General features: G+C 35.7%; 1 protein-coding gene across 1 annotated transcript; it reads right to left on the bottom strand.

Annotated features, from left to right (window-relative positions):
• Nucleotides 1-98: 98 nt before the first annotated feature.
• LOC112276120 (uncharacterized) lies at nucleotides 99-3252 on the bottom strand. Its single transcript, XM_024507159.3, has 4 exons — nucleotides 1778-3252; nucleotides 1431-1533; nucleotides 1026-1249; nucleotides 99-867 (listed from the first exon to the last, which is right to left on the bottom strand). The coding sequence occupies exons 1-4, from the start codon at nucleotides 2905-2907 to the stop codon at nucleotides 591-593; spliced, it is 1734 nt and encodes a 577-aa protein (XP_024362927.1). The 5' UTR covers nucleotides 2908-3252; the 3' UTR covers nucleotides 99-590.
• Between the last annotated feature and the right edge of the window lie 8631 nt (nucleotides 3253-11883).

Below are 11883 nucleotides of genomic sequence, written 5' to 3' on the forward strand. Positions count from 1 at the left end.
AGTCTACCGTAAGTACTAAGATAGCATCTCCAGAACCGAAAAGAAAACCAGGAGCTACAGCTGTTCAACATTTGTACGGATGACAATCACGATACCAATTTTGCGTTGTGAATCAGTTTTTCATTATCAAGTAATCCAGTACTCAATAGGAGTAGCGGTAAGAATAACAACATCAATGTCATGACTTCAAAAGAATCATGGATGCTTGGAATAACCCAGGTTATCTACACTCTCTAAACTCTTTCATTACAATTGAGCCTATTAAGGATAAAAATACACCAAGCAGATACCATAGTCCTGCTTTCAATAGACGATCTCGGTGTCAAAAATACTGCATAATGACTTGGTCTCCAGCCGCTGCCCACAACAATACTCATCTTTGGGCTTCTCTACATATCAGCTAAAAAATCTTCATCGTATGCATCAATCTTTTCTACTGCAATTCGCAAATCCCGACTGCTGAACCTCTTGACATCAGACAGACGTGGGAATCTGATAATTACCAGAACCCAGAGGATTTTCTAAATCTTATATCTATCTAAACCTGCATTCCATGGGTGGACGGTGACAAAAACTTGGAATGGGGGAATCTAACGAGCATCTGCATGTACCTGCGCTGATGGTAAGACCTCTTTCAGGAAATTACTCAGTTGCTCACTGTAAACCTGCGGGTGGCTTCGGAAATGGTCAACATGAGGTGAAGACTGTAGATTACAAGCCCTTACCACTCGCCCTGACTTTCGTTGCTCTTCAATAAATGCTTCAACAGCTTTTACTGGTATAACCTTGTCAGCGGTACTGTAAATATAAAGTTGTGGGCATGCGGGCTGCTTCTTCTGAAGAACATTTACCACCTGTGATAATCGCCTGCAATTCAGGCGAAAGAAGTAAGCATTCACAAGTTGTTTATTCAAGGTCACAATATTAAGAAAAAAATACTGATAATCGCCCATTGTTGCTTTCGATGGATCTAAATCAAGACACCACCGCATGTCTTAACGGATCACACGCGTTCAAACACTTACTGGTCGATGGCAGGCAGCTTCAAGAAGAGGGAAAAGAATGCTTCTAAAAGGGGTAGAACCGCTATTTCAAGGCCATTGGCTCTCTTCGCTTCTGAATTGACAATGGTGCCCTGAGATGAAGCTTCCACTGTTATACCTTCCTCCACTTCACGATTTGAAAAGCCTGGCTGCGTTGCACTACTTCGCTTCTTTAGAAGTGCTGCTGAAAAGCCTGATGCCCACACCTGTTTATTCAAACATCCCAGGTACTGGAACATCAGCAATGGCATTTCCGACGGTACAATGTTCGAGATCAGCAAAACCGAAACGGGCGAATGCTTCACAACTGCTGGGGATAACTTCGCCGGAACATGTAGACAGGAAGCAACAGCTGACTAAAGGTGATGGCGTCATCAGAAGCAATACCTGAGGATCTGGGTCAGCAACAGGTGCGGAATCAACAACACACCCGGCGATTTTCTCTAAGAAATGTCCTTGCTCCTGCATCTTCTCCAGAATAATCCCATATCTGCGTGCAGATGGCATCGCATCAATATCTACACTATACCAGAGTCTCCATAACTCCAAACTCGAGGACTGTAACTATCGATCACATTCAACATTACATCCAAAATTTCAACTCATATCAAGTGCGAATCCCCCCTTCCAAAAATGTACGGCCTTTACAACACAAGGATTAAAGACTGGTTGACATCAATAAATCTAGGAATCAAACTACGTGGAAACAAGAGGCAAGTCAAAGCGCCACTCACGTCAACCAGCCAGTGTTGCTGAAAGTGTGAAACATAAGCTGCTTGTCACCCTCTATATCCGCATGCTCGCCTTGATCGGACAGCCACTGAGAAAGATGACGTGCCAATGAATTCACATGCTCTTCCGCATTCTTTTCCACCTTGAAGCTTAGTATATCCGTCATGGGAATTAAAAAAGTAACAGCATGGATTCCTCTAGCGTTGTACCACTCTGCGTACTTTTTCAGATGCTTCTGTTGGGCGCCCAGCCATCCTAAAAGCACCACAGTAAGGACCGGTCTCTTCACACGAGCATCCTCAAGACCATCGCGGTTACCCAGCTTCGAGTTTTCGTTTGTGGGAACGTGCCATGTATGGAGAGACTCCGATGGCTGGGTAGAAAAATTATTTGGTCGGGGGAATTGGACAGACACAAGGGTTGAAAGGAGAGATTCCAGATACGTCGAAGAACCCGTCTGCGCAATGTACTGTTCATCGAGGGAATAACAGGGCAAGGTCGAAGAGTAAACAGAATTTTCAGACTGCTTCCAACCCTGAATCCTGGCCGAAATGAGCTTCTGAGTCACCGGCGTGGAATACAATCCCGGGGCTGAGAAAGAGAAAGGCACCAGTGACGGAGGAGTCGCGGCAGTCATGCTCGGAAACAACGCAGAGTGCGTTGCAGAGGAGGGTGGCACAACGGACGTCGCAAGGTAGACTGGAGAAAGGTGAGAGAGAACCCGTCGCGACGAGGCTAAAAGAGAAGACACACCCGATGCACCTTGCGCAAGGGAGAAGGAAGATGACGCGAAAGGAGAACGAGCAGAGGAAGAGTCACCTCCCGGTCCAGCAAACGCACGCGGCGGAGAGACCGAAGAGGCAGACGGCAAGAGCTGCGCGGCGCAACCTTTCGGAGGCAAGACCTGCGGCATCGACACAGAAAAGGATGCGCCATCACCGCATCCGCACGAGCCCAATGGTGCGGACAGAGGCGGAAGAGGCATTGACATCGGAACCGCGTAATACAGGATGGGCGTGGCTTTTAGGTGCAGCTTATCAGGAATGTTCACCGTCGCAGATGCGGCCGCCAAGATTGCCGCGCCCGCTGCAATGGATCCATGGACAATCCGCGCACCCGCACCCCCTCCCATAACAATCACGATCAGCACATACAACCTCCCTCTAATCCAAAGTCCAATCCGCAACCGCTGGGTCTCACCCAAAATCCCCAACCAACTCCTTTCGTTGCAACACCCAGCAATCGCTCCAACCTGTTAATCCCAAACAAAGCTCGTTCTCCACGAGACAGGCAAAAAATCCAAACACCACCACCTCTGCTACCTTATTGAAACTCGCCTTCTCAAAAACTGAAAAAAACCCAACTATTACCGGCATCAAAAGAGCAACGCTTCCAAACGCAATTGCCAAACACAAATCACGAAATCTTCCTCCTTCGCTTCCTTCCTGACTGACAACAAACGATGAATATGCAAGTATGTGCTATGACAGCGCAAGTCAGGAGGGGCATGGATTTATCAGCGATGATCAGCCAGGCTGGGTCAGCAACGCTGAGAGCATGGGACGGTAGCGCCACCGACGACTAGTGGCCACGAGCATCATCCACCACTAGCACCCCACTAACTTGACAACAGCTAGCAGTAATTTAGAGTAGAGTGAGTGTCGTTGTTGTCTGCATAATGTCCCCGTTCCCCTCTCTTACTCCATTCCTGCTCTGCTGCTGCTACTGCTTCGCCACGCGGGTTTGACTGGCGCCGGCGACACGCAGGCTGGCTGCCCGAGGTCGCGTGCGTGTGTGCGTCGCTCGAAGCTCCACCGTAGGTTCTCGTTGCACGCGCATGTGCGAGAGCAAGACTGACCTCGGAATCTGCTCCCGACGCATTTACTTTTCCACCCTGCTGCTGGCTTTTTAACTTTTTGTTTTTGTTATTGAGCTTCTGGGAGAGGTCTGCAGTCAACTGTCGTGAGCTTCCTTGGTTTTGTGAATATATATATATATATATAAATATAAACTAGTGTAAATCCGTGCCGTTGGCCAAGGAAATAATTGAGAAGCTTGAGAATGTGGAACTTCTACTGAAATGTTGTGAATCCCTCCAGGTTCTCTGCTCCAAATGATTCATAGAATTAGGATTTGCGCTTTGACTTCATAAAAGCAGTTCAGTTGTAATCCACAGTTCTCTCAGTACCCCTTTTTGGACATTAGATGAATTTCCACTCTATCAATTAGAACTAGTTCATTCTCATTGTGCATTATTGTACAGAAACGACACTGATAGAAACTGCTCCTCTATACATGCTCAAACATTTTGCATGAAAGGCTGTTATGTATTAACAAAAATAAGCCATGATACTAAGAATCTAGTAACTAAGCAATTTAATATTAGAATTAGACCAAAAAAAAAACCTAGTAAAATTAAATGTATTAATAGAGTCAAGCAAGCATAATAGAGATATCAACTTTTTCCTCTTGAAGTTGTAGGCTTCATCCAACTGCAAGTTGGAATTTGTCATCTTCAAGTGCAATCCATTCAACTGAATCAATACATAAAAATTGATAGTCAGCAATAGTTGATACTTAAGGTTCATCTTAAAACCCAAACAATCATTTTCTTTATTTGAAGAAAGTAGAGTTCAACAATTATGAGGAAAAAACATCTAAAAGCACAAATCCTCATTCTATTTTATCATTCTAACTTCAATTACATTAAAGAGATGCAATAAAGTAAGAAGTTGATTGTAACATAATTCCAGTCTCTTTGATTATAGACAATTAATAACTTGTTCAAATGTTTGAACTTCCTTATTCATGTAGGCCTATGGCAAAAAATAATTCAATGATAGAAGAGAATATTGATGACTTAGAGCATTGAGATGTTATTCTAAAAGGACAAAACCTTACATATACCTAAAGTAGACACAATTTATAAACCAAAATATTATGGTGCTTTGTACCACAAACAACCTCTCTTGACACAAAAAAAATATTGTTGTGTACATAACCCACATTTACACAACATGCTTTGAAGAAACAACAACAACATAAGAATTGATGTATATTGCATGGTTAAAAAAATACTTCAATGCATCTATTAAAATGTAAATTGTCAGGCTACAAAACAAAGTCTCTTTGTTTAGTTGGACAAGATGTAAGTGCCATTGGAAACCTTGGCAATTACTAAACACTTTGTTCTACATGCCCATATCAAAGAGGATTAAGTTGGCTTCTTGTTTCTTTCTATCATATACTTGAAGGCCCTTTCTAAAGAATCATGCTTCTTGTTTAGGTAAGAAATGATATGTAGTATCATGAATACAATAGAACATCCGATTATGTACTTGAAAGGATAGTTTAAGAAGCCAAGTTTTATTGAAAGAATTAATATATCAATTCTAACTTAAAAAGAGTAAAGAAGTAATAAAAAGAGTTGCCTTGTAAGTGTTGATTAATTCAAACAAAGTTAAGAGTGAACTCAACTTTTGGTTCCCTTTTGATAAAAGCATTTAATAAAAACAATAAGACATGCAAGGAATCAAAAAGTTGTTTTGTCTCCTCTTATTTATTCCATGTATTTGTCTCTTCCTAAGATGTTTTTATACAAGATCGCTATATATATATATATATATATATATATTAGTAGAAATCCATATTACTGACCACAAAAAAATATTATAAACTATGCCTTATAAATTAATCTTTTATTTGAAGCCTATATGATATAAAACTTCATGTTGCATGCCATTCCACTATGTTTTATGTAGTTCTATATTGTGGTGCTTCCAAGCTCTACACCACGTAATCTTGTAGTACTATTTTTGATAATCTATAACAATAGCATGCAAATTTTGATCTTTGATTGTTCAAAAGTTGAGTTATTATTTTACTTTTGCTTTACTTTTAATGAAAATGTCACAAACATATCTTTATTGTAATTATTACATAGATAATATGAATAAATAAAAATATATAATAACAGATTAATTTTATGATATCTTCTAAAAGAGCTTCTTAGAAGCTTCATAGATGTTGTTTTAACTTTACATATGTTTGTAGTTGATTGGTAGGTGAGAAACTTGGTCAACAAGCTAACCATCTACTTTATATGTTGATAGCTTGTCGAACAAGCTAATTATATGACACCTGTATAGAAAACTTGCTTTGCAAGTTAAGATATGTATTGTACAAAGTCAACATGTTTTTGGAGGTCTTATAGAACATCACTACAAAGCTCCTAGGTAGATAGTATAGATAAAGACAAGAGTAAAGCCTTCTTCATTCTTGTCAATTCCTTTCTTGTTTCTAATCTAGTTTTAAGAGTCTTTAGTTTTCTTGTCTTTTGGCTATAGTCATTCCAATTTTTTTTAATATATATATATATATATATATATATATATTTCTATTTTTTCATACTTCTTTGAAAAAGTCTTACTTGTTTATTTTTTTTTATCTAGTTCTTGTCCTTGACAACAAATAATAAGATGTGCAGCCAAATAGAGATGATTTTTGTCTCTTCTAGTTTATCTTATTGGTTTAACTTATTGGTTTATTCCCTTAAGCTATTTTATGTAAGAAATATATAATTTTAGTTGTTTTTATATATTTAATTGATTGAATAGTTTGTTCATATGCAACTTAGAGTTGTAAAATCATCCTTCCAAAATAAAAGATCATAGAATCTAAATTGAATATGTTAATCTAAAAATAAGAAATAAAAAAAGAATAAAACTTGAAAATCTTAATTTTATGAAGAGAAAATTTTATATCAATGATAACACCTAATAAAATAATAAAAAAAACTTATAATAATTGCTTTAATTGTATAATTTTATTTCATTCAATAATTAAATAACTTATAAAATTATTTTAAGATGTATCAAAATAATAAATTATATAGAATAGGTCTTAATAAATAAGTATTAGAAAATATCAAGAAAAAATTTAGCCTTTATTTATATTAGCAATCACCAAATAATTTTAAATGAATGTTACAATCTTTATTAAACTTGCTTAATTGTTATCAACTATTCTAAAAAGACATTATTATTTATGATCTTTAAATGTATATCTAATATTTAAGTAACCTGATTTTTAAATTGCTGTTTTTCAATATGTTGTACAATTTCAGTTTTTCATCATCACCAAGTTGTATGTTTTATATTAAATATTGAATTTTATTTCTATATAAAGTCTTTTAAAGAAAATTTATTTCACTTTGTGACTTAACCCCACATACTAATATCATCAGCCTCTCATTTATTACTTACAAAGAGTTCATGACATCATTTAATGGCTAATTATTCAATTTTTGCATAATCATAGAAATAAAAGGACAATTTGCTTATCAATGTTATAATTATTAGCTAAGATTAAATATATATTTTTATAAGTTCAATGTGTTATTATTTAATAAATTTACATAATTTTCTATTTTTAACATATTTTTGTATGACTAGGAATAAAAATATTAGTAAAATTGAATCTCTACATGTACTAGCTAATCTTTACATATACTAGCTAATAAAAGAGACTATATGATTTCTTTAAAGAACTATAAACCTTAAGTGTTAAAGTTTTAGGATGTGATTATAATATTAAATACTAAACAAATACATTCATGACTAGTAGAAATAATGATAATAATAAAATTGTACTAATCAAATTAATCCTTTGTTTTCTTCAATGAATCAACTCTGATTTAATTAAATAAATTATTAAACAGCAACATATTTGTAATATAAAAAAGTTCTTACATTACATTGTATTAATTACATTTTAAGAAAGACAATACTACAAAGGTAGAAGTCAGATACTTCAGATTTGATAGATTGGCAATTATAATAATTTATTAAATTATAAATTCTATTTTGCAAATATGAGCATCAAGGACAATCTTTCAAAGAGTTCAAGACATCAAAACTCAATAAATAAATAATTAAGATTTATTTTACCTTGCGGCTCCTTATAAAAGAATTATATATATGTATATATATATATGTATATATATATATATATATATATAGTTTTGAATAGATTGCATTTACACACCCTCATAATAATAACAATAATTAAATAAACAAAAGTATTGCTGAAAAGCTACAGATCAATAAAAGCCATGAATCAAATAACACAGTTACAAGTTTCCTATCAGATTATTAAATTTTTTGAGGAGCACAATTTTTCGATAAATTATTAGAAGAGGGAAAGTAGAAATTCTATTTGTGTAGACATTATAACACAATTTAATACTCTTTTTGCTCTGTTTCTTCAAAAAAAACATTGAAGAACACATAGATTGAAAAATTATATTAGAGCAAGATATAAAGATTAGGTAAATGAGAGCAAATGAGCAAGTACTTTTTGAAATCTATTAGAAAGACTCAAAAGAATTATGTTTTCAGCTTTTTATTTTTAGATTCTTCTTTGAGTGCATAGATAAATTCCTCTCTACTGCAGTCAATATTGGGGATTTGTTATGGAGTACTTTTCTACAATTTTACATTGAAAAATAGATATTGAAAAATAAAATCAGAGAGAGGAGGAGGTATATTGGTTTTGTTGTCACTACCTGTAAAATGGTCAAATGAGAACCAAACAAGATCATAGAAGCCTGTGGATGTGAAATGAAGGGACATTAATATTATGCACAGTTGGGTCACAAAATAAAGTACCATCTTAGAACTCAGATGTATAAGTGGAATTTTTTTATATAATTTGATTAAAAGAAACATACAGCACTAGATGCTAGAATAACAGGAATATCCTTCATTTTTTTTCTTTATTTATTTATTTTTTACCGACATAACTTTAAGGTTCTCATTCTTTGAATTGTGAATATTTTTTTAGATAAAGAATGGTATTATTCAAATTACATACATACATATATATATATATATATATATATATACATAGTTAGATAGAATTTTGTGCTCTTATCTTGTCAGTTTTGCACCATAACTTATCCATTAGTCTTACATTCATACCCAGCCAGTAAGTTTTAAGTGCTCATTACACACTATATCCACTTTTAGTTTACATAAATGCCTTTACATTTTTAATATTTCATTTGCATCAATTGGTTCTAGAGGCTCTTTGCCTGGTCACACATGGATACAAACCAAAGGACTCAACATGCTCAACCGAGATACTCATCCATCAGGAGCCAAGAGGTTTTTTTGTGGTGTAACCACTAAATTTTCTGGAAAAGAAATTACAATAAAAACAAAAGAAACAGACTTTTTTTTTTTTTTTTTTTTTTTTTTTTGTTGCGAAAGAATAGTCCCAAGAATATTGCAATTTACACCTTCAAAGTGCCAACCAAGTGTACACAACTCCTGGAGGAAGACATCCCAGTGACATTGTGGAAGGGCTCCAGCCACGGTATATATAAGACTAAAGCCATCTCAGCCACAAGGCATGCGTGAAACCTGGACCCCAATGGCATCTTCCAGAATCAGTTCCACCGAGTGCAAACTCACCTCACATCTGGACTACTAAAGAGACCCCATGTGGACACAGAGTCTGCATTGTATGACGATTTTTCTGTGGATGGTAAAGGTCTCAGAATGCTGTGGGTTCAATGCCTCGTTACTGTTATTACTTCGATAGTTTCTAGAGAGAAACGCAAAGACATCGTGCTGGGCCCCATTATAAATCTGTGGGGATGTGTTCACCTCGCCTGGTTTTCTCCGTAGCTCTGTAAGGACCCCACCTTGCAGCCAAGCAGCTTTACTTGATCTGAGTTACAATCCCGGAAGTTTTTCAGAACCAGCTGTCTGCAGTAGTGCTCGATTCCACATTGGCAACACCAATTTTTTGCAGTAAAGCCAATTTATAACAGCACATACAAAACACTTGGAGTTGGGAATCATTGGCATCGTTGTAAAGAACTCATTGGTGCCGAATGAAGTAGAGGCACCCAACATCTCAGCGAACCTCTTCTGGAGTCAAGTTCTCTACAAGATGGCTTTGCACCTCAATTGTGTCGGCGACAACCTGAGCTGGTTGTTGCAATGTGGGGTGATCCACTTAAATCGGCGTCATGAGATTTACAGCATGTGAGCTAAAGAAGACTTAGCGATTGAGGAACATGGTATCGCCTTTGCAGCACAATCTGTACTCCAAGTTCCTATTCCTCGATGCTGTGGAAGATTGACATTGGAAACTTGACGCAGATATCATATCAAGCAATTTAAGTTTCTCTCTTATCCAAAGGAATTCGTTGTTGTTTGACTTCAATATCATGGCTACTACCTGGTAGCAATACGCTTTAGAAATGAACGTTAGAAAGTGCACTGAAAAAGTGGTAACATGCAATTGTTTCCAACTGGCATGCTAATGTTTCTGCACATCTACCTAATTAGTAAAACAAGAAATTAAAGTAGTAATACCTTTTCTTGCTCATGCAATATCTCCCTACCTGGTAGACCACGTAACTTGTGTGTAAGCCCTACATAATGCATCAACCAATTCTAAAATATAAATAAAAATAGAAACAAACAGGCTTGAGATAACAATAACTGTTAAAATGACTATCCTATTAAATTCAGCTATATTTCGCAATGTGTGAAGGACGGTCTGATCAAGGCAGAAATACTAACTTGAGAGGTGCTTCCAAAACATAGACCGACACAATATGCGGGAAAAACTAAAAGTAATAAAACTTAATCAGTTTATGAACGAAGAAGAGAACCATCAACATCTTTGATGTGTTGTAAATACGCACCTCTTGCAGATGATTCAGTTTTGTTACTTTCACTGTCTCCGTAGCAGGGCGTTCGGTATCAGACACTGCAACTATGATATCACCGAGGATAACAATGACTAGAATAGTTAAGAAAAATATATGGGACAGATAAATGAACAACCAATAACAATGTTTGCAATAGAAGTAGAGTGCTGTAAAGGTGTATTTTTAAAAACTCTATCTTCGCACATTAGATTAAGTCAATTGGAACACTCTTTGCAACAAGTGGATTGTAATTTATGGAACATAATAGATTGTTGAATTGTAATTTATGGAATATAATAGATTGTTGAATATGCGTGTGATTGGTGCAATCATGGTCGTGCCTACAAGTTTTAGAACTAGTTTATTTGTGCTAAATGTTGTAATAATCTTAAATGATTTCTACAAGCAACAAGCGGTTATGGAACCAGTTGTATTTGAAACATGACATAATTTAAGTTTTTTAGAATTTAAGTTGGAGATTCTAATATGGTGTCATGGACATACATATGTAAGCCAGTAATTACATGTATAAATAGATAGAAGTAAGTAAAAGTAGATAAAAATAAGTTAATTCTATAGTATTTGCTATGGAAGCTTCCTAGAAGCTTTATAGACACTGCTTTGACTTTATAGGTATCTTTAATTGACTTTTTAGATTATAAACATGGTCAACAAGTTGACCATGTACCATACATGTTGTTAGCTTGAAGACCAAGCTAATTATATGGCCGACAAGTAGAAAAACTTACCTTGTAAGTCAAGACATGTGTCCTACTTAGTCAACACATATTGGAGGTCCTACAGAACGTCACCATGTAGTACCTAATTAGATAGTATATATAGAGACAAGAGTGAAGCCTTCTTCACTCTTATCAACTCTTTTCTTGCTTCCAGTCTAGTTTCAAGGGTCTCTAGTTTTCTTGGCTTTTGGCAATAGCCATTCCAGTTTATTTCTTAATATACATATCAAATTATTTCTATTTTGTCATCTTTCTTTGAGAGAAGTCTCACTTGTTTATTTGTTTTTATCATGCTCTTATCCTTGATAGATTGACAAGAGTGCATTTACAATATCAAAGCTTTATCTAATCTTGATTAAGAGTGGATTACTCCTTTCTCTTGATAAGACATAAGCATATAAGAAGTTGCGAATTATCCTCTTTTAAACTGATATTATCCTTAGTATTTTCTTTGTTCTCAAGTCCTCTCTTCTATTTGTCTTAAGTGATATTAAATATTTTCTCTTTTTTAAGTATTATCATGGTAAAACTTGCTGAAATGAAGAATGCAATGGCACAAATGTAAGAGCAATTGAGGGAGTTAATGCTTGCGATGCATCAAGTCAATTTACTACTACAAGGAGCAAGAAGATTGGCAGGA

Source organism: Physcomitrium patens, chromosome 23, assembly GCF_059467195.1.
Source record: "Physcomitrium patens ecotype Gransden chromosome 23, ASM5946719v1, whole genome shotgun sequence".
Taxonomy (NCBI): domain Eukaryota; kingdom Viridiplantae; phylum Streptophyta; class Bryopsida; order Funariales; family Funariaceae; genus Physcomitrium; species Physcomitrium patens.

Bases quoted from the DNA above. Each gene is read 5' to 3' on its own strand.
- LOC112276120 (XM_024507159.3), bottom strand. From the start codon at position 2,907: ATGGGAGGGGGTGCGGGTGCGCGGATTGTCCATGGATCCATTGCAGCG. The intron at 1,534-1,777 runs GTGAGTGGCGCT...ATCTGCACGCAG, and splicing joins AGCAACACTGGCTGGTTGAC to ATATGGGATTATTCTGGAGA. The intron at 1,250-1,430 runs GTATTGCTTCTG...TTGAATAAACAG, and splicing joins TTGCTGACCCAGATCCTCAG to GTGTGGGCATCAGGCTTTTC.